This window comes from Macaca fascicularis, chromosome 4, assembly GCF_037993035.2.
Source record: "Macaca fascicularis isolate 582-1 chromosome 4, T2T-MFA8v1.1".
NCBI classification, from domain to species: domain Eukaryota; kingdom Metazoa; phylum Chordata; class Mammalia; order Primates; family Cercopithecidae; genus Macaca; species Macaca fascicularis.
Window position 1 is genome coordinate 161,211,226 of NC_088378.1, and position 22,990 is coordinate 161,234,215.

The window sequence follows — 22,990 nt, forward strand, 5'->3', positions numbered from 1 at the left end:
ATAGAAGCCCAGTAAGCTTTCTGGTTGGTGTATTTGTGTTTCAGTGTTCTTCTGAGTTCTAATTTTCATTTCTGTCTTCTCATGTTAATAAATGGGCTTTTTGGGTAAGGTATCTCAAAGATGTATGGGGCTAGTTGGGAGAGAAAAAATTAAAGAGTTAAAAACTGAAAAAAAAAAGGAAGAATACTAGAGAAGAAAAATGGGTTGAAACAAAAGGATAATAAGGAGACTGAGGAGAAGAGAGTGAGCCTGCTGAGATGCTCTGAGAAATAAGAGATGAGATGAGGGAAGGTGTATAGATAGTGGACAGAGGCAATAGAGAGCCACCGAAGGTTTTTGAGCTGGGGAGTAGCAACATTAAAACTTGTTTTTTAGGTTTGCCTGATTGCAATGTACCAGACTATGCACCTGATTATATGTACCAAAATAGGGAAAAGCTAAGTGATTGTATGTACCAAAATAGGGAAAAGCTAAGTGATTGTATGTACCAAAATAGGGAAAAGCTAAGGAAGTGATGCCTGGGAAGACAAAAGAATAAGCAGTTATGGAAAGGGTTTGGTAGAAAAGTGAATGAAGTTTGAATGTGAGGAGTAAAGGAGTCAGTCAGCACTGACAGCAGGTGTGCAGGGTGTTATTATTGCCAGAGAGAGCTCAGTAGGAAGAAGGGATTTGGATACTTTAGAGGGTTGGAGAGAGAGGGGATGGGGGCAGGAAGAGGCGGATATATTCCTGATTCCTGATTGTAGGGTCCTAAGATCCCATATCTTTTTTAAAAAACAAAAAAAACAAACAAAAAAAACTTATCCTTAACTGGATAGAATCCAAATTGCCACTTCTTCACCAGGCTGGATTCCTTCAAGCCAACTAGTTTTGTAATAGAATGATGCTTTGAAATACTGGTCAAACTACAGATTAACCCAAAGGACAGCAGTGTGGTAAGTAAAAGATCCCTTAAAAATTCTCTTCAGAAGATTCATGAAGTTGTCATTTAACCATCTGTTCAAGTCACATAAGGGTTCATAAACAACAGTGTGCTTTTCTTCCTTGGCCCAATGGGGCATTCATTTCTCTTTCCGGATCAGTAAAGACTATTCGTGTTTCCCCCAACGTTTTATTATGACAAATTTCAAACATAAAGCAAGGTTGAAAGAATTTTACAGTGAATAGCTGGGTCACCCACCACTTAGATTCCACTGTTAATAGTTTGCTGTGTTTGCTTTCTCATAGATCTCTCCACCTGTGCATCCATTGATTCATCTTGTTTTCGGTGCATTTCAGAGTAAATTGCAGACATGACTACTCTTTGCCATATAACTTGCGTTTGCAGGCTGGGGAACGTGTGTTAGCCCACGTAGGTTGACAGTGGAGATCAAAGAGAAGTCAGTGGCTCTTTCTGTGGATGGTTTATCTTCCCAATCCCTTCCTCCTGACAAATTTTAATGTTGACTCTTTAATGACAGTGGTGTCTGGCCTGTGCACTTGAGTTCCTAGAAAGTAGAAAAGAGAATTTTTACAAACCCAATTCTCTTTAAAAACTTCAGCCTTTGAGACTGAAAAGACTTCTACAGGTAGCATAGTTGGAAGTTGTTTTTTTAAGTCCCATAGAGATATAAGCTCTATAGCCTATGTGCACGTTTCCAGATTTCCAGATATCAGATTTACTTAAAGCAAAACTGTACCTTTAATGATGTAAGGAACATAGAGAATACAAATGGTCTCTGCTTTCAGATACAAAATATTCCTAAAAAAATGTCACGGACCATCACCATTGTCTCTACCTGTAGGGAGTTAGAGGCAGAAATTGTAGCACAAGAAGTTAGTGAGGAGGGAGGTAAAAGTTTTTAGCCTGCAAATGGATGGTATTATCAAAACCAGAGATTGCCTTGCTGGAATTTACAAAACAACTATTACTGCATGCCTTTATTGCATGCAATTTTCAAGCTTAAGAAATGTGATACAGCAGTGTAATAATAAGCCTGGATGTGATGGCATTTGATTAAGGTTTGTTTTGCCTCCATTTCTATGTCTATTGTATTTACGTTTATGTTTTAATTGATATTTTGGTCATGTGTTTTCCCCAAAGAGATTTTGTGAAGGCTTCCATTTTTTAAAATTAAAAAATGATATATTTGATATATTGTAAACAAAAGAAATCCTCCTTAATGTACCCAGAAATGAGATCTTGTTAGCACTAAAACTTCACTTAAAAGTATTTATCCATTAGTACCATAAGCAAACCAAAGGTGTCATTGTAGAGACTTGGAGGAAAGGACCTCACTTTGGGAAGAGCCAATATCAGGAACTAATTCTCAGATCAGAATGTGGCTTGAATAGAGGAGAGTAAGAGAGTATTAAGGCACATATGCAGCAGGTGATATAGAAACAGCATCTGCAGGAGAAAGCTCTTGATGACCCATCTGAGAGGGTAGAAGTCAGTTTATTTATCTTGGTCAACTCAAACTCAACACAAGAGATAGTCCAGAAGGGAAATGAAATAGAGGAAAGAAGTGGAGATTAGATTTTTTTTATGTTATCATCTGATTTTATAATATGTAGGCTCTCTGAATTTTTTTCACTGGAGAAAATTAAGTGCTCTTGGGCCCTGTAAGAACCTTAGGATAAGAGTGTGATCAACCTAGCCTTAAAGATTCAGTCTCTGGAGCCTCTATGACAGTGATGAAGACCTGTTGGCTCCATGTGTTATCTCAGTGATTAAGGCTTGCTTCTTTCTCAAAGGTCAGGCAAACTTCATCCTACTGTAAGTTTAGCCTCATATGCAGGGAAATTGTTTAATAGAGCCACTTATCTACCTGTATGGGGTGAGTACAAACAAGTGCTCAAATCATTATCATTATTTTCCATGTTGTCACTCATGCAACCTTGCAAAAATTTTCTGTGGGCTGGTAAATCTTAGTACTTATCTGCAAGGCTACTTTGTAAGCAGCAAATCTAGTGTGATTATTACACTAATACTTAAATCGATACTTCATGCTTGTAGTTCTCACTCCAAGATATTCAGGTGAAAGTTGGCATTATATGGAGAATGGTGGGGAAGGTATAATTGAATAGAAAAGGATGGGAGAAGAACAACACTGTCCTTATAACCATTGCATTTGGAAAGAGACATTTAAAGGAAAATCTACCAAAACGATGACTTTAATGACAAGGAAAGATAGCTCCACTAGATCCCCTCTGTTTACACATGCTATTGTTTCAGCCCATGATGTTTTGTTTGCTTTAGAAGGAAATATTTTACCCCCTCTGAGATAATTAATTTTTGTCAGCTTCACTGTTTATAAGGGAAACTGAGAAACTGTTAATTGAAATACAGAATGAGTCAGTGTTTCCAGTAATTTTTGGCAGCATTCTAATTTGTGTCAATCCCAGCCTAATTATTAGATTTTTTGGAAGCAAAAAGCATATTTGATTTTTCTCTTGCTGAATTTGTTCTTCCTTTTTTTATTGAAATATGTGCTGTCTGACAAAGGTCATATGATTTATGTCAAAGTGAGGTGAACTACCCATACGTTTGAAACACCGGAAGGCTTATTGCATCATGTTTGGCTCTTCACTGCAGTTCAATATTTAGAAGGCTCTTTTCCTCATTGCTACTCCCAGCCCCAACCGGAAAATGTGATTCTTGCAAAGACCTTTTAGCTAGGATGAAGTCGAGGTATATGGCCCATCACTAATGACATCACTGAAGTAAATTTCCCAGAAGCCATCAGGGAGAATTCATTTGGAAATCCAATTGAATGTCACTTGCAAAGGGCAGCCTCCTGAAAGAGGTGACCAGTCATGCATTCCTGAGTTGTTTGTTGTAAAAGCATTAATCACCGCGAACCCATTTACTCCTAACGCAAACACAGTACATTATTCCACAGGAATTCTGTTCCAAATGATTGTTAATGTAGAGGACGGGAGCTGCTGATTGTGGGCAGGGTTAATAAAATTCGTCAGATCAATGGCCAGTATAATGGGCTTGTTAATGGTTTTTAATAGAGGTTGGATCTTCCTGGCTGCAGCAGAGTGAAGGCTGGGAGAGAGAGGCAAGTGGCTGTGCAGGGAGACAGCTCCATCTCCTGCCTGCTGAGGTGGCCTCTGGATGAAGAGAGCAGCCCTGTTGGTCACTGAGCATCAGCAGGGCTCTGAGGTGGCCTTGGCTGGGAACGTAGGCACCAGCTGTGGGCTGGGGAGGGAGCCCCGGGGACAACCATACTCCAGTAGCTGGCACGCCATAGCCTCTTGCAGACCCAGGCCAGAGTCCATCTAAACACCTGAAGCCATGGATATCCCGGACCCTTGCTTGCACCCCACCCTGGGCCCACCAATGAGATGAAGGACAGCAGTCACACTGATAATAGTGACAACTCTAGCAAATGCTCATGGAAGCTCTCCAGGGCCAGAGACCAAGCATATTCCACACACTCACCTCAATCCCCATAGCAGCCTCCCCAGAGATATGTACTATTTATTGAACCCATTTTATAACTGGGGAATGTGAAGTTCAGAGCGATTTGGTCACTAGCCCAGGGTTAGATTAGAAACCGTGTGCCTTTAGACGCCGTGCTCTTTTATTAGAGGGAGAGACACAGAAGCTGCAGCCTAAAATCAGACTGAAGGAAGACGCAAGGTGTGATGAGGGCCTGGGAGCCTTTCCATTTGTTTCTCCAACCAGTCAGTGTGTTCAGGAGCAGCCCTGAGCAAATTATGTAAAAGCTATGGCTTGTCTGCAATGCTGTTTCTCTAGGCGTTGTCACTAAAATTCAGGGTGCCCAGGGCCCTTGAGATGCCCAGGTGCTCTGGGCCACCCCACTGTGGCCTTGACCAGGACACCCTGAGAGGTCCTCTTCACCCCATGCTGCCCTGTACTTACAGCTTAGTCCTTCTCACCCTCTCCTGCCTCACCAAAACTTGACCCATTTCTGGTCATCTGTGGGTCATCGTGATCTCCAACTGCCGTAGCCAGCTCAGCTCAGATGGGAGGAAGCTACTGCCTCCTGGGGATGCCTCCTGAGCACAAGACTTTTGTGAATGACAGCACAAGGACTGCCCAGAGCCAGCACCCAGAGTTCCAACTGCACTACTGGGCATGAAAACACAGTGACATTCCCAAGCTCCAGAGACTACCCTAACTAAGGGGCCAACATAGCTGCCCTGGGGCTCAGGAACAAGATGGGGCTGGAGCTTGCAGGTGGAGACTGTGGGTGAAAGAGGCAGCCACGAGCTGAGGAAATTGGCGAGCAGGAGTGAAGGAGGAATGACAGCTGGAACTACAAAAAACACAAAATACTAGCACTACTAGATGTTCTCAATAAGCTCAGAGGATGGCAGAAGGACTTCATAAATGTTATCAATAAATGAAAAGACATGGCACACATACTCCAGTGACCTTTCCCAGGTCAGCTTCTATAATCAAGATGGGAGTAGGCTGCAGCAGTCCTTGCATGTGAAAACACCACCATTCCTAAAGTTATTTCCTTGATTATGTCATTTAAAAAAATCTACTGTTAAGGGTTTGGAGGATGTAAGAAAACAGATGGTTATAGGGAGGGGGTGACGCAGGGAAGGAGGGGGAGGACATAGGGGTTTCAGAGGGAGGCTCACGCATACCCTACACACCACCCTCAGCAGGACTGAACTCGGTTACACCATGCTAAATGCAATAGGAAACGCAAAGATGGGTGGAACGTGTTCTCCAGCCCCCCAGAGCTTACGAATATACACCATAAGTGCTAGACTACATGGCACAGGATATAAATGCAGTCGAGTTGAGTGAGAGAAATTACCAAGAGGAAAATTCAGAGACAGTATCATGGAAGATTGCACTGGCTGCAAGAACATAGAGGATTTGAATCCCAGGGAGAGAAGGCACAGTCCACACAGGGAGAGGAAGCAGGCACAGGAGGCTGGAAGTGCGAGTGAGCATGCTGAGCACAACGAAGGGTGAAAGAGACACAACGGAGGGTGAAGGAGACGGCCTCGGTCTAACGGAGGAGGGGCGTGTGTGCACGTGGGTGTGTGTATGTGTGCACAAATGTATGAATGTGTGTGAGAGTATGCAAGAGTATGGATGTGTGCATGTGCATGTGTGTGCACAAATGTGTGAGAATATGCCTAAGTATATGCGTGAGTGTGCGTGTTTGTGCACGAATGTGTGAATATCTGTGAGAATATGCATGAACCTGTGTGTGCATGTGCATGGATGTGCATGAATGTATGTATACAGGAGTGTGAGTGCGCATGTTTGTGCATGAATGTGTGAATGTGTGTGAGAGTATGCATGAGTGTGTGCATGCGTGTGTGTGTTTTAGGAGAGGGCCAGGCACAGTGGCTTATGCCTGTAAACCCAGCGCCTTGGGAGGCCAAGGCAGGCAGATCACTTGAGGTCAGGAATTGGCTGGGCTTGGTGGCACATGACTAATCCCAGCTACTCAGGAGGCTGAGGCAGGAGAGTCACTTGAACCTAGGAGGCAGAGGCTGCAGTGAGCCGAGATCATGCCACTGCACTCCAGCCTGGGTGAGTGACAGAGCAAGACTGCATCTCTGCCCCACCCTGCAAAAAAAAAGTGGGGACGGGGGGCAGTGGGCAATAAGCAGGACCAGAGAGAGGGTGAGACACATTGCAAAGACCTTGGTAGCCAGACAGAGGAATTTGGACTAATGTGGTAGGCAAGAGGGAGCCACTGTCGGTCCTTGGGCATCTAGGGAGCATGACCTGGAAAGATTCATCTAGCAGTGTGGAAGAGGTAGACTGGAAGGGAACAGAGAATTATGGGCACTATGGGCACCCCGGACACCCTGCCATTCTGATTTGCCATTTTCTCTCCTCCAGCACACTTTCATATTCCCCATCACATTGGTTGAAGTCGTCCTCAGGCCTCACTCCTATCCATCAAAGAAGACAGGACTCACCTTGCTGGCTGCCGCCAGCATTACTTACATCATCCGGTAAGAATCACATGGAGAAAGTCAACGCAGGCTTATCATTCAAGGCCCCGAGGGAAGTTCCAGAAATGTGTACTCTTCTGTCAGAATCCCTTTATCTTGGTTTAATAAGGATTTAATCATGTTTACATTTCCAGGTAAGAAGGATTCTTATTGTTTGATTTTAATGCTCATGGAAACCTCCCATGCACAGAAACATGCAGGTGTGCACACACACACACAGCAAGTCACAACTTCCCCTCTCTCTCTCTCATGAAGGGTTAATCATTGCAAAGCCACGCACCTTGCTTTCCCAAGGAAATGTTGCTCCTTGGTTCTGTCTTCAGTGAACATGTTCGAATGGCTGAGGGATCTGAGGCGTCTAACTATATTCTACCTAAAAAGGCATTTAGCGGGCAGAGCGGGCTAGGTTTGTCCACTCCTGTTGCCTGTTTCATTATGGGCTTGTTTGCATCAGCAGCTGGCATCAGAGCTCCTACAACACATTTGGGCAATGCATGGGAGACGATTTCAGTAGCTGGCCTAGATTCATCATTCAACCACCTGGCAACACTCATTTTCAGAAATGCTGTCCAATAGTCTATAATCAAGGGAACGTGCTTGGCCTTTCACCCAGTGACTGAGAAACTTTTCTTCCATTCTATAACCTTCTCATCTGGTACCATGCTTTTGTTCCTACTGAAAGAAAGAGGCTTGCTGAACACAAGACCTGCAGATTGGAAGCTAATCAGTGTTCCTTCTCTAGACTCACACAAGCTATTCATGTGTGACAATCTGGACAACCCTCCGATCCCTATATGCGAGGAAGTTTAGTTCAGTTCAGTGCTCTGTCAGGGACGGAAGCCGAGAGAGAGTGCATTTCAAAGAACCTGGGCTCTAGCAGTGCCTGTTTTATGGACTCGACCAGCCTCTTTCTTAGAGCAAACAAACTTGGTGTCCAGACCTCATCTGCTGTTTTCTCCCTAACCCTTCCTTCCCTTTTGTGGTGTCTACCCCTCCCACCCTTCTGTGCCCCTCTTTCCCCGAGTACCCAAATCTTTCTTCTCCCATCTTGAAGAAAGCACTTGCTCAATAAATCTACCCCAAGACTCCGGTGCTCTATGTTGTTCTTCAGCCTCTGAAGCCTTTACATTTTAACAAAGGAACTTTCAGAGAACGAAGCTTAAGCTTGGGACCTACTGATAGTTGATGTCTGGAGCACTCTGTTGAGAAGGATTCTGAGGCACTACCAAGAAAAATTTGCTTGATTATTAGGCAATGACTTTCAATAGCATGACAATGGACAGTGGTAAGATATATGCTATGTGTTTGCCATATCTGGCTTCACACAAAGGAATATATCCCTAAAGACAGAGTATCTGGGACCTGGATTGGGGTAAGAGTATAGACACATAAAGATTTTGTTGTTGTTGTTCTTGCGTGTGTTGAAGAGAAGCAAAGGAGAAGCTAGCTGATTATACACATGAATTCGTATGCTGTATCTTTTTTGGTGGTGTTTAACTTACTCTTTATTGCAAAGTGTAAATTTTGTAGTTCATATATATAAGTTATTACCTTTTACTTACTAATGTCTTCTACCTAAGGACTTGTAAGTTGATTATCAGTTCACATATCTGACCCCTGTTGTTCTTTCCCTTTTTGGGGACCAAGAAGATAAAAAGCACCTAAGGCCACTGCTGTTATTGGGGAAAATTGCAGTGGCTATAATGAGAAGTAGTAGCCAGGAGGCTGGTTTGTCAGTACCTGGGCAGGTGTCACCATGATGCAGTTAATTAGGAGGTTGAAGAAAGAAATGTGACAAGATGGGAACCAGGTACAAGTGCATCCTTTATCCATTCAGTCGTTCACCAGCTCCAGGCACTATGCTAAAATACGGAGGATACAGTGATGTTCAGGAAACCTGCTACCTTTAGAGGCTGCCGGGGAAAGAGGAGCATATCAGACAGTGGGAGACAGGTGATAGGACTGTAATAGGCATAAGCCCAGGATGCTACGGGCACACAGAGAGGTGTGCAGGACTGGCTTCTTAAAGGGAAGCACGGCCTAAGCTGAGGCCCAAGTAATGAGTAAGAATAGGTCAAAAGAGATGTGGAAAAGACCTTCAGGCAGAAGAAACAGCATCTGCAAAGGGCTGGAGGAGCTGAGGGTGTGGCTGAATTGGGGGACAGGGTAAAGCCAGGTTGTAAATCCACATCAGTGAGTTTGGACTTTTAAACCAAGTGCTTTTCTGTAGAAAAGTATTATAATCAGAGGAATGAAATGATGTGGTTTATGTAAGAAAGCTGATTAGAAAGACGATTCTGGCTGAAGTGTGGCCATCAGACTGAAGAGGAACAAGACAGGTAGACCAGTTGGTGGCATTGCTGGTAACCCAGGGGAGTTGATGTTAGCCAACTGATGCAAACATCAGTCAATCCACAAATAAAGTCAGAGAGTGTGAGCAATGGGAGGCAACTTAAAGATGACTTAGCACTGGAAAACTAAATCTCCAGTAGAGTAGATGACACGCCCATGGTCATATGGCAGAGGTGCAGTGGAGATGCAAAGCTGGTACTTGAGCCAACTAAAACTGAGGTCTTCTGTTTCCAAATCCAGTTGTCTTTCCACTATGTTTATATGGCCAGGTATTTGTTCAGTTCCCAGTGTGTGCAAAACCATTCAGCTAAATGCTGGGTGGATGGGCATGCGCAAAACTTGACCTAGCTCTGCACTCTGAAATCTTTCTTTTTCTTTCTTTTTTTTTTTTTTTTTTTTTTTTTTGAGATGGAGTTTCGCTCTTGTTGCCCAGGCTGGAGTGCAATGGCACAATCTCGGCTCACCGCAACCTCTGCCTCCTGGGTTCAAGCAATTCTCCTGTCTCGACCTCCGGAGTAGCTGGGATTACGGACATACGCCACCACGCACAGCTCGTTTTGTATTTTTAGTGGAGATGGAGTTTCTCCTTGTTGGTCAGGCTGGTCTTGAACTCCCAACCTTAGGTGATCCACCCACCTCAGCCTCCCAAAGTGCTGGGATTACAGGCGTGAACCACCACGCCCAGCCTCTGAAATCTTTCACATGTTGTTCCCAGCTCTATTCTTGGATTAGACAGTAAAGTACTGGTAATGAAGGGAGTGGAGGGAAGGAATGGAGACCCGTCACCAGAAGGAATGTGACTGGGTAGGCTCCAGTGCCCAGTGGGGAGCTGAGGTGGTTTGGGATTTCATCCTTCATGAGAAATACTAAGTTGGTGTTTGGTCCATTAAGCCCCATTTTTGCTAGAACAAATCAAATATAGACACTTAAAGGAGGGTTTTTGATGTTGTCCTGTTGATGGAAGCATCTCTATTTCTGTCCACGCCCCGGTTAGAGGAGCTGAGACTCTTTGGTGCCTGCCATCCCCACCCTTACGCAGGTTCCAGGGCCCCTGGCTCCTCACAGCCACAGATGGCCATGAAGTTCTACAAACTGCGGATACCCATGGAGATGTTTTAGGGAAGTGGCTATGGGCCCGCTGTCAGATGTGCCAGTTTAGATGGTCAAATGGGGAAATAGCATAGCACGAATGAGGTAAATAGCATGGGTTCGGGCCAGAGGGAGCGTGAGAAATGAACATGAGTCAGGAAAACGGCACTGAAGCTGAGCTGGAGAAGCATTTCACTGCCGAAACCATGTTACAATGACCTAAAAATAGTCCCTGAGACCGAGGGGACCGCCTTACATGTGGTGGTTGCTTTTAGTTCTTTTTCAGATTGCAAAATTGAAGAGCCGTCCCTTAAGTGGGAAAATAAGGCTTTGCAAAATAGTAATGACTGCAAATCTTTCGTTTCCTTTGGAAAGCATTAGTCACCTTTAAATATGGTAGCTTGCTTATTCCTCCCTTCTGTCTTACCCCAAAACACCTCACCTAGTTCTCCCTGAGGCAGTGGTGAGGAGCAAAAAAAAAAAAGAGAAATGTTTCTTCTGCTGGTTTTTATCATTCTTTTATTGAATAAATATTTTCCCTAACACATAGTTGGTCCTGCTCAGAAAAGCAGTGTTATATAAGACCAAGCTTCAGCCTGCAGGGGGTTTATCCTTAGTAAGTGGAGGTAACCCATGCATACAAATTATAAGTACAGAAGACGGAAAGTGGTAAAACATCATTAAAAAAAAAAAGAAAGAAAGGAAAACAAGGAGTGACAAAAAAGGAAGAGTTTGCATCCAGCTGAGCAGTGTGGGAAGGGCGCTGTGGAAGGCATGCATTGGATCTGAGCCCTGAAGGACCGGCAGGATTAGAGCTAGAAAAAGTGAGAGAAAGTAAACAACAGGAGCACAGTCCCAAGGCCAGGAGAGTGCAGAAAGTGTGAGAGCAGGGGTCAGTAATTCTCTTTGCTGGACCTGTTTGTGAAAGAGACTAATGAGAAATATCCCTGGAACTATCCACTCGTGGAGGCTTGCAGATGGCAGACTACAGGAGGTTGGACGTAGTATAGACAATGGGAGCATTTGTTGTTGCTGTTGTTTGTTTGTTTGTTTGGAGTGAAAGCAAGGGTGAGCAGTATTAGTAACTTGGCCAGCAAATTATGCTTTAACATGTCATTCTTGACAATAGCGCTTCAAATAATTTGGAGTGACAAGAGATGGGAAACAAAATAAAATATAAACCAATATAAAAATAAAAACTAGCCAGCATATTATGTAGTTTGATCACAATGTCTTATTTTTTATGAATGGTTATTTCATAGTTCCAGTGATACCCCCAAACACCCTTCTGCTTTGGAGGTCTTGGTCCAATTTTCCAAGACCTCCATCCCTAAGGAGTTCCAGTAATCTGCTGAGTGCTCACACATGCCCCTGTTGTGCACTGCACCACCCATGCTGTACACTGTTCTGAGCATTGTTCTTACACACAGATGGCAAAACCATAATCCCCACCAGGCCCAACATCCCCACCTGGCACAGTGTTAAGGGTTAACACACCGTACCCACTGCGGGTGCCAACATTGTCATTACCCATCAATCCCCTGTGTTGGTAGAATGAACCATGTTACTCGCCACAGCAACCAACCCAGCTGGCCTAGAGTGCATCATCACACTGCTCTTGGTAGACCAGAAACCTACTGATGCTGCAGGTGTCTCTGCTAGTGTATAAGGTATTACATGCCCAGTACCAGCACTGCACAGATATGCAGCCATCACCCAACCTTGGGGCAGATGTTTGGAAAGTCGCTTCCCCAAAGTAGTTCCTATGAGGCAAGAGAGAGAATTACTTTCTTTTATACTGTGCTCGCCAGGGTAAGATCCCTGAGCAAAGCTTCCTGGGTTCCCAGAAGTAACAGTTCTTTAAATTCATGCCTCATTTACAAATACACGTACACATCTTACCCTGAGAATACATTCAAAGCTGCCAAGGGGTGGACTAAGCTGAATTCCGGTACTAGCCACCTTGCCATTTCCAGAATCAGCAGTTCTCTCTTTCTCTTTCCAGTGTGTTAGGGTGAACTCCCTCCCAGAGCCACTGTTACCCTTTCCTAAAATATGATCTTCAACTGGGACCGTCCAGGTCAACCATAGCTTTATAGCCTCAACTGTCAGCAGGGATTGGAATCTCAGCACCATTTTCCACAGAAGAAATCCTTACCCTGCCTGTAAATTATTATATGAAAATTAATTTTAAAAAAAGATGCCACACAACACACCCTTATTGTCAACATGTGGGGTCCAGCCCAGCCAGGATCCAAACTGAAGAGGGATGGAGGTGGAGGGCTAGGAGAGGAAAGGGTATCTCATCTCCTGTTCTTATCTTTCCTGTTCAAACCTTAGTTCTTGTTCAACCAAAATGCCTGTAACAGAAATCAGAAATAATGACAGCATGAAAAGAGTAAAACTGTGGAATAAGAAATGAGAGACATGCCTGAGACACATTGTTGAAATAACAGAATAGGTTTTATGGATTGATTGACATGTACCACACAAATGAAGAGGAAAAAATTAGGATAATTCTAAAAATTTTAAGTTAGTAGACTAGAAAAATGGTGATTCCATTAGTAGATGAAAATGAATTGTGAAAGAAATAGTTTTGGGTATAAGTAAAACAGTGAGTTTAATATCCCGTAGCGGGTCTCATTTCAAAAATATTCTGATTTAATTGGTTCTGGATGTGCCCTCAGCATTGGAACTTTTAAGTCCCCCAAGTCAATTCTAATTTTCAGCCAAGATTGAGAATCACCTGCCTGGAGGAATTTGCATTCAGAAATTCAGACCTTGTAGTTTCAAGAAAGGTAGGGCTGAGGAGATGCAGCTAGTTGAACCCTCATGGAGTGACAAGGTTGCTGGAAAGAGAGAGAAGAGAGGGAAGATAAATAAGTAAGAGGCAAACACCAGGGAAAGGCCCTCCTCTCAGGGACAGGAGGGAGAAGGAGCAGCAAAGGTAGCAAGGAATGACCAGGTGGTAGAAGGGCAGGAAGATAGAAAACCATGGGCCCTGAGGGTGGAGAGACTTCAAACTGGAAGGGGGTGCCTCAGGGAGGGGTCAGGCCACAGCTTTAAATGCCACGATGAGGTTGCCACCCCAATAACTCTCATCATTGCCGACATATCATCATCTAGGTAAACTATTTGACTAACACTCTAGCTCTACAGTTTCTCCTGACTCTTTCTATTTGATTTATTCTTCCTGGGCTGGAAAGATGTGACATGAGGGTTAACACCAAAAGAAAGAATTATATGCCCAAAGCCCACAAAACTCTGTTATCTGCTTATCTGCCACCCTCAGATGTCTGCATTTCCCTACTGATAAGATGCAGAAGTTATGAATTTCTTGATAGCCATTTTAATCCTCTAAGATTTAGGATAAGGAGACCCTAAAAAATTAATTTTTGGTTGCCATTTGGTGCCCACCTGGTCCAACTCACAAAGGTTCACATAGCAGATGGCTCAGGAAGGATGTGAAATTGCTCTTTGAACTGAGGGGCAATGTCATTGGCCTCTTCAAAGTATTAGTAAAAGTGAGATTAACCAAAACTTGAAAGGCCACTGGTATATTTCCAAATTTTCAGAGCCTGTGGTGGTCTTGGTGAGTCAGGCAACTGAGAGCTGTCCATAGCAGTGTCCTACAGAGCCACCCAACACAGCAATTCATTTCAAAATACAAAGAACCTGTTGCATTTTTGGGCACTTGGCAAATAAATGTGCATGACAGACACAGTCCCTACCCCTGCAGAGCGTTCAAGCTAGTGAGAAAAACAATCAAATGAGTAACAAAGATAAGTTCCCGGGTGGAGGAAGCAACTGGCCTAAGCATTTAACTGAATCAGGGTTGGGGGAGAAAGCTTCAGGAAATCTTTTCTCGAGAAATAGACTTTTAAGCTGAGATTTGAAGCATGAGTAAGATTCAGCCAGACACAGGGCAAAGAGAAGCAGGTTCCAGGAAACAAAAAGGTCAGCAAAGACAACAGCAGGTGTGAAAGCCAAGAAACTGCAGAGCTCAGTTCATTCAAGAAACAAAGGGGTTCAATATGGAGGGACCGCAGATCTACGGATGGAGGGTGGGCACGGCCAGGCCAGGTCGGCTGGGGTAAGCAGCTAGGATCCTGGGATTCACTGCAGACAGGCAAGGGCTGTGGACAGAGACTGCCTTTAGAAAGATTACTGGATTATTGGTGGCTTGCAGTAGGGGAAGTGGGTTGAAAGGAGCAAGAAAGCCTAGTTGGTAGACAGTGACAGAAACCCAGATGGAATGAAGGAGGCTGAAGGAAGATTGTGAAATGGGGGGACTGAGGAAACATTTATAAGGAAGTTTAGTATAGATATGATTTCATGGGCTCAAATGTGGGGGCAAGATTGAAGGGAGGGCTGACATTGACTGAAATAGAAGACGTGTTGAATGCAAAGTTTCCTCCCTCCCTCCCTCCCTCCTCCCTCCTTCTCTCCTTCCCTCCCTCCCTCCCTTCCTTCCTGCCTTCCTTTCTTTCTTCTTCGTTCCCCTCTCTCTTCCCACCTTCCCCTCATATTCAGGCAAGCCATAAAGAAGTGATGTCAACTAACAGTGTGACTCTGTCCTCACTCATGCCTCTCTGCTGAGTACCCTTGGTAAATTACTGTCATCTTGCCTCATACTCTGTATCTCTGTTACTTTCCCACTATCAGGTACCACACCTATAACTTTCCTTGCACTTTCTCTAGGAAATTACACAATTCATTAGCTTACGTCGGGAACTTTCCTTTACAAGCCTTATGCTGAAGGAAACAAACATGAAGTAAACAGGAATTTTCCAAGCCTCTGGAGGGATGTCCTTATTTATAGACTATCTTACATAAATGTGCATGGGAATTTAGAAGCTCTAACTTCAAGTATATAAAGTAAACAAAGTGAACTAAGTGATGCAACTTGTTTGGAGTATATTCAGAACTCCTCACTGACTCCAAACTCCTAGCCCTATCTACTTGAAACTATTTATTTTCTTTTTTTTTTTTTTTCCTGGAGACGGAGTCTCGCTCTGTCGCCCAGGCTGGAGTGCAGTGGCCGGATCTCGGCTCACTGCAAGCTCCATCCCCCGGGTTCACGCCATTCTCCTGCCTCAGCCTTCCTGAGTAGCTGGGACTACAGGCGCCCGCCACCTGGCCCGGCTAGTTTTTTGTATTTTTTAGTAGAGACGGGGTTTCACTGTGTTAGCCAGGATGGTCTCGATTTCCTGACCTCGTGATTCGCCCGTCTCGGCCTCCCAAAGTGCTGGGATTACAGGCTTGAGCCACCGCGCCTGGCCGAAACTATTTATTTTCTATGCCATATACCTTCTTTGTCCTGCCATGAGAAGTCGCCATGCAGGTAAGAATCACTGTGGGTATCCTGTAATGCATCCATGGAATGCATATCTTAAAGAATTCTAGGCCAGGCGCAGTGGCTCACACTTGTAATCCCAGCACTTTGGGAGGCCGAGGCGGGCGGATCACAAGATCAGGAGTTTGAGACTATCCTGACCAACATGGTGAAAGCCTGTCTCTACTAAAAATACAAAAATTAGCTGGGCATGGTGGCACATGCCTGTAATCCCAGCTACTCAGGAGGGCAAGGCAGGAGAATCACTTGAACCCAGGAAGTGGTGGGCAAGGCAGGAGAATACTTGAACCCAGGAAGCGGCGGTTGCAGTGAGCGAGATTGCACCACTGCACTCCAGCCTGAGGGACAGAGCGAGACTCCGTCTAAAAAAAAAAAGAATTCTAATATTAGTAATAATGATGATAATTATTGTTTATTCTAGTCACCTCATTCTCAATCTGGGAGAAACATCCAGACAAGTTTGGGAAAGCAGAGTGATACCAGCAGGGCCCAAGCGAGGAACTCAATGCCAACCCTACATTTATATGACCCTAAAATTGACACCTCCCTAGATACATTTAAATCGTGGTAAAAGGTACACAACATTTACAATTTTAACCATTTTAAGTGATTTACCATTTTGATCATTTTTAAGCTCTGTAGCATGTTGTACATTTACCTTGTTGTGCCTCCATCACCACCATCCATCTCCAGAACTTTTACATCTTCCCAAACTGAAAGTCTACCCGTTAAACAATAACTCCCTGGCTTAGTCCATTTTGTGTTCCTGTAAAAGAATTTCAGATATTGGGTAAATTATAAAGAAAAGAAGTTTATTTAGCTCATATTCTGAGAAGTTCAAGGACATGGCTCTGGCTCCTGGTAAGGGCATCACTGCTGCCTCACAATGTGGCGGAGACAGTCAAAGGGGAAATGGACATGTGTGAAAAGGGCAAAACCCGAGGGGCATCCTAGATTTATAACAAGCCATTCTCATGGAAAAAATCCATTTCTAGAGCTTACTGTCACAAGAACAGCATCAAACCATTCTCAGGAGATCCATCCTCATGACCCAAACACCTCCCACTAGGCTCCCACTCCCGACACCAACACACACAGGACCAAATTTCAACATGAGTTGCGGTAGGAACAAACAAACCATATTGAAACCATTGCATTCCCCACTGCCTCCTCCCCCAACCACATGGCAAGCACCATTCTACTTTCTCCCTCTATGAATTTGACCTTCTAGGTTTCTCATGTAAATGGAATTATGCAGTATTTGTCTTTTTACAACTGGTTTATTTCACTTAGCATAAAATGTCTTCAAAGTTGATCCGTGTGGTAGAATGCATCAGAATTTTCTTCATTCTTAATGCCTATGTATAGGCCACATTTTATGTATCCATTCATCTATCAGTGGGTAGCTTCCACTTTTAGGCTATTGTGAATAATGCTGCTATAAACATGGGTGTACAAATGTCTCTTCAGATCCTTGTTTTCAATTCTTTTTTTTCTTTTTTGAGACGGAGTCTCGCTCTGTTGCCCAGGCCGGAGTGGCTTGAGTGCAGTGGCGTGATCTCCGCTCACTGCAAGCTCTGCCTCCAGGTTCACACCATTCTCCTGCCTCAGCCTCCCAAGTAGCTGGGACTACAGGTTGCCCACCACCATGCCTGGCTAATTTTTTGTATATTTAGTAGAGACGGGGTTTCACCGTGTTAGCCATGTTTTCAGTTCTTTTGGGTGTGTACCCAGAAGTGGAACTGCTGGATCAGATGGTAATTCTATTTTAATTTTGGGGGAACCACCATATAGTTTTCCAAGGCAGATGTACCATCTTCCATTCCTACCAACAATGAACAAGAGTTCCAATTTCTCTCTGTCCTTACTAACACTTGTTATCTTGTCTTTTTTTTTTAAAAAAAAATATAGTATCCATCCCAATGAGTGTAAGACAATATCTCACTGTCATTTTGATTTGCATTTCTTCTAGTTATTAGTGATGTTGAACATTCTTTCATGCATTTGTTGGCCTTTCATGTATCTTCTCTGTAAAATGTCTATTCAAGTCCTTTGTCCATTTTTAATTGGGTTATTTGGGTTTGTTGTTATTGTTGAGTTACAGGAATATTTTACATATTTTGGATATTAACCCCTTATTAGAAATATTGTTTCCCATTCCATGGATTGCCTTTTCACACTGTTTATTGCGTCCTTTGATGCACAGAGATAATCCCTTAAATTTTACACCCTAGGGCCTCTCTTGCTTCACCCTACTCCTGGCCCGGAATATAGCCCTTGTCTCTTCCACAAAACATTTCACAAACTTCAAGTATTTGAAATGACAGAGATCACCCTTGGGTTTCTGAAAGTTTAAGCACAGAATTTCATTCTTTCACCTGAATTCCTTTGATAACACGGGAGATTCAAATTTAAAAGTTGTTTTTGAATCATAACCCGGCCTATCCTAATTGTTACAAGAGATCAGCAGCTTCAAAGAAGGTTTTCTGAGAGCACTCCCATTGTGCCATCCCTCAGTGGAGATGGAAGCTTTTGAACTCTTGTCAAATATTACAATATGCCAAGCACTGTTCTGTATCCTTTACATGTGTTAACTCCTGCAATCCTTACAACAGCCTTAGAAGGTGTATGCTATTTGGATCTTCACTTTACACGTTGAGGGGATGGGGACAGAAAGGTTGACGAAATTGCTGGAGGTAACATAGCTACTAGGTGGCAGAGCTAGGATTTGAATCACAGAAGCCCGGTTCCAGATTCTATGCTCCTAACCAATGAGGAACTGTAGCTGATGCATCAGCTTCCCCACATTTAATTTTTAAAAGTTATTTCAGACTTTGGCACCTTCCAGTGCAGTTGGTTTCCAGCAAACTGCATTTTTAGGCTTCACTTAGACATCATGGCTCTTCTCCTAGCATTTCTTTTTCTTCTCTTGGCTTCCAGAAATGACTTACAGCCTATCCTCACATAAGCAAGATCTGAGTCTCCCTGCAAATCCATGCATTCCTGCTTAACACTCTATTTACGACTATATGCATGAGTGAAAATCAGGGCCAACAGTTAAATCCTAGGCATGTTGTATTAGGGCAATAACGCTCCATCTCTGCTCCCTCATCCCAGCAGACTTGGAGAGCTAATGGAAAGCTGCACCTGATTCTTAGATCCAAAAAAGCAAACCCCACTTCTCTGGCTCAGAGCCAGCAAAATGAATTCCTTAATAGCAGGTTTGATGTCTCAGAAGGCCATACCTCTCAAGGAAAGGGATCATTCATGTTCCCACATACTCCCTTTAGCTACAATGTGTTCTATGTTCTCGCTCTCTTTTTTTTCTTTCTTTTGAGACGAAGTTTCACTCTTGTCCCCTAGGCTGAAGTGCAGTGGCATGATCTTGGCTCACTGCAACCTCTTCCTCCCAGGTTCAAGTGATTCTCCTGCCTCAGCCTCCCAAGCAGCTGGGACTACAGGCCCAAGCCACCATGCCCAGTTAATTTTTTGTATTTTTAGTAGAGACAGGGTTTCGTCATGTTGGCCAGGCTTGTCTTGAACTCCTGACTTCAGGTGATCCACTTGTCTCAGCCTCCCCAAGTGCTCGGATTACAGGTGGGAGCCACGGTGCCCAACCCTATGTTCTCTTCTATTTTTTCAGCAATGTTGACTGTTAATGGGTTAGGTAAAACAACCCAGCCCAGCCCATCAAACAGCATGTGTTATGGAATCAAGTTGATTTACCCAGAAAAGCCTCACTTACTTAGGTTTGTGGGAATACTACAGCTGTTGACAAATGTCCCTGATATGGATTCTTTTCCCCTGCCTAGGTTCCAGTACCTCGTTGATCCTGATGAGAAAATGGCTTGTTTTTCTCCTCCTGCTCTAATCACCATGATTTCTTATTTCCTGCAGGATCCTGTGGCTCTACTTTGAGACAGGTACCTGGGTGTATCCTGTGTTTGCCAAACTCAGCCTCGTGGGTCTAGCAGCTTTCTTCTCTCTCAGCCACATCTTCATCGCCAGCATCTACCTACTTGGAGAGAAGCTCAACCACTGGAAATGGGGTCAGTGTATTTCTTTCTTAGCTACAGATACGCTTCTTCCGTGCCCGCATCTCCACTTCGCCTGGAAACAGAAAGAAAAACTAACCCCAAACAGAAGCAATGATGCTTACTATCTTTGTCCAAAGGACTCAGACAGGTTGTGCCAAGGCAGGCAAGAGGACAGCGTTGGGGGTGGGGTACTCTTTTAAAGGACCTCATCAAAGGATCTCCTCTTGTCCCCCAAACAATGCATCATTTAACTTTAAAGCTGAAAATAATCTTCTTTAGAAAGCCCGGGACCTAGAGAACAAGGTATTACCATCCCTAGCATGAACAAATAAAATCAGGGGTCTCCCCCTAATCCAAGTGAGGGTTCCAGGGACACAAGCTTTGAAAATATCAAGATTTCATTCTGAAGGAAGTAAGTCCAGATAGTCCTCTCAGCTCCTCCCACCTCCTCCCACCTCAGCAGTGCCTCATTAGGCTGCTCCTCAGCCTTCCATAAGACATTGACCAGATGAAATCACATCCTAGACTTGAGACTGAAATCCTCATTCAGACAGAGTCGTCAGCAATGAGAATATGTCAGTAAGTTAAACTTTCTCATTATAGGTGGGTAGAATCCTGTTGCTTCTTCCTAAGGAAAAAAAAATCATCTTAGTTACTTTTAAAACGGAAGATTTCATTCTCCTTCCTGCTTCCTCTCTCCCCACCCCACCCCAGAATATTTTTTTATTGTTGGAAAAGTAACTACCAGAAAGTCAGGCTGCAAAACACCCATGACTTATTTCCCTACCCCAGGAGAAGCGCAGGAACTCTACCCTGATTCTGTATATAAGGAAGGCAAAGAGTCACACCCAATCCCCCACATCACTCGCCCACATGCCATTCTGTTCTATCAAAATAGAGATGGCAGAAGTGCCATCTTCCGCCCAATCTATGAACTGGTGTGAAAACATAAGCCCGTGTATGCAAAAAAACCTGACAGTTTCAGAAGGTTCAGTACCAGAGTGTGTGTTTCTGAGAGGAAGCTGAGACCCTGGAGAAATAAGCATGCAACTTGGATGTATCACGTGTTTTCTACTCTTGGAGAATTTGACTAGTTTAAGAAACTCTCAAGGGCAAAATTCTCTTTGAAAGCAAACACTTAAAAAAATGGAATACTAAAAATTACTTCCCAATCAGGATTCCAAATCACAGAAAATTATCGCCAAAAAAAAAAAAAATGTGTTGACATTTCAGATGTGTTGACATATAATTCTAACTAGTTTTGGCTCCTTGAAGTTCTGGGTAAAGATTTCTGATGCCTTCCCCAAATCTCTCTCTCTCTATATATATATATATTTAAAGAAGCTTTAAGATATTAGAAGTACAGAGAAAAACTTGATTACTTAGAGCTTAGAGAACAACAACTTTTAAAATCAATTGTTCAATAATGTATTGAGTTCAATAATGTATTGAGTTAATTTTTAAATTGTTACTCTATGGTGAATTTTAAACATCCATTGAACTAAAAAACAAAATTATCATATTTGTTATTATTGAAATTACTATTCTCAACACAAAGTGCTTAACAAGCCTCATTGTTTAAGGACTGCATCCAATTTTTAACTATAATTAAGTCCCAATAAATAGATAAGCCGGCATCAACATATAGTCCCTCAATTACCTCCTGTGCATGCAAGTTTTCACGTAAGTGAAAGAGACAATTGTAAATGACTGTGCTCATCTCTCGAGCTCTTTCTAGATTTTTAACTTTTTAAAGAAGAGAATGAGTAAAAGGTCCTATTTAACATCAGAATAAGATCATAAATGTATTAAATCTTGAACAGATCTTTATTAATTATGAATGATTTAATAAGACTTAAAAGAAAAATTAGATTTGTTAAAGTTGCAATGCAGTGAACACTTTTACATTGCTGAAAGCTAAACAACCTATGTGAACACATTTCCCCATGTCCTATTCTACTGGAAACACTTTAAGGCTTTCCTCAATTTACTGAAGAAAATCCACATCCTTGGAATGACACACAAGTGCCTCTGTGACCCAGTCCCTGCTTTGGCTTTTGCTCTTCTATATTTGTGCCCCAGTGGCACCAAACTGCTGGTTTTCCCTCCACATTGATGTTGTTTCTTATGTCCATGGGATTCTGTGTCTCCTATCCTTCAGTCTTTGCCTGGCTCATAGTCATTCATTTCAACACTCACCTCTTCCAGGAAGCCTTCCCTGGTCAGCCCAGGTTGGACTTCGTGTCCTTCCCAGTGCATCCCCCTTTATCTCCCAATCACTAGACTTACCACTTTATCATGACTGCTTTAGGGATTTGTTTTTCCACTAGACCTCAGGTGTCTTACGGATTAGGGATACATCTTGTTCATCTTAAAATTCCTCATTTCCATTAGCTTTCTCATTGCATCAGTCCGTGCAGACAACAGGATATCCAAGGACTTTTTTCCCTAGGTGTAAAGTAGAACTTTTTGCAAAGGTGTTCTGGAGATGGCAGATAAGGAGTGACTCTAATGACTGTAGAGTATTGGGCGGGGAGTTTAAGGAGTATAGGAGGGTGACGACAAGGTGTACCAGTTAGAGAGTTGTTGAAGACATGCATGTTAGGGCAGAAAGTATTAAACAAGGGAAAGAGCACTGGAGTAGGAATCAAGAAAGCCAGGGTATGTCCCTCACCTGGCCGCAAACCAACCATGTATCCTATGGCGATGCACTTCAATTCCTCCGTGATCAGGCAGCCTCTAAGTAGAGTGGCCACCAAGCCCAGGAGGCCTGAGATGGTCCCTGTCTGTGCCTGCTGGGCCAGTGTTCATAAGGTTTGATGTCATCTTGGCTTGGGCACTCCGCTGTCTGGTTCCCCTACCTGGGAGCCTTTCTCCAGATCTTCAGTTCTGGAAACTTACAGATAGCCACATATTCTGTCCAAAGCTAGAGCTAAGCTATGTTTTCTCTCCTTCCACAGCCTGAGCCCCCTTCAGTGAGAGCAGAAATTCAAATGAATGCTTCAGGGAGGCAGTTGGGGGCTGTGGTTAGAAGAAAAGTTCTGGTGCCAAACTGCCTCAGTTTCTATCTTGGCCCTGCCACTTGTACCTGTGAGACTGAGTAAGTCACTAAAGGTCTCTGTGCCCCAGCTTTCTCTTGTCCTAGTGGAAATAATGCTGGTGACCTCCTCCTGGGCTCACGGAGAACCTCAGATGACTTGCCGAG

The 22,990-nt window shown here is 43.5% G+C and overlaps 1 protein-coding gene across 2 annotated transcripts in view; it reads left to right on the forward strand.

Moving 5' to 3' along the window:
• ADTRP (androgen dependent TFPI regulating protein) overlaps positions 1-22,990 on the forward strand; it is a 67,984-nt gene that overhangs the window by 37,981 nt on the left and 7,013 nt on the right. Inside the window, exons 5-6 of one of the 2 annotated variants that reach the window (XM_005554034.5) lie at positions 6,836-6,951; positions 19,646-19,797. In XM_005554034.5, coding sequence (XP_005554091.3) covers positions 6,836-6,951; positions 19,646-19,797 — 268 coding nt within the window. Of the gene's footprint in view, positions 1-1,227; positions 5,291-6,835; positions 6,952-19,645; positions 19,798-22,990 lie in introns of those variants that run through there. The other variant, XM_074039086.1, reaches the window with a different exon arrangement.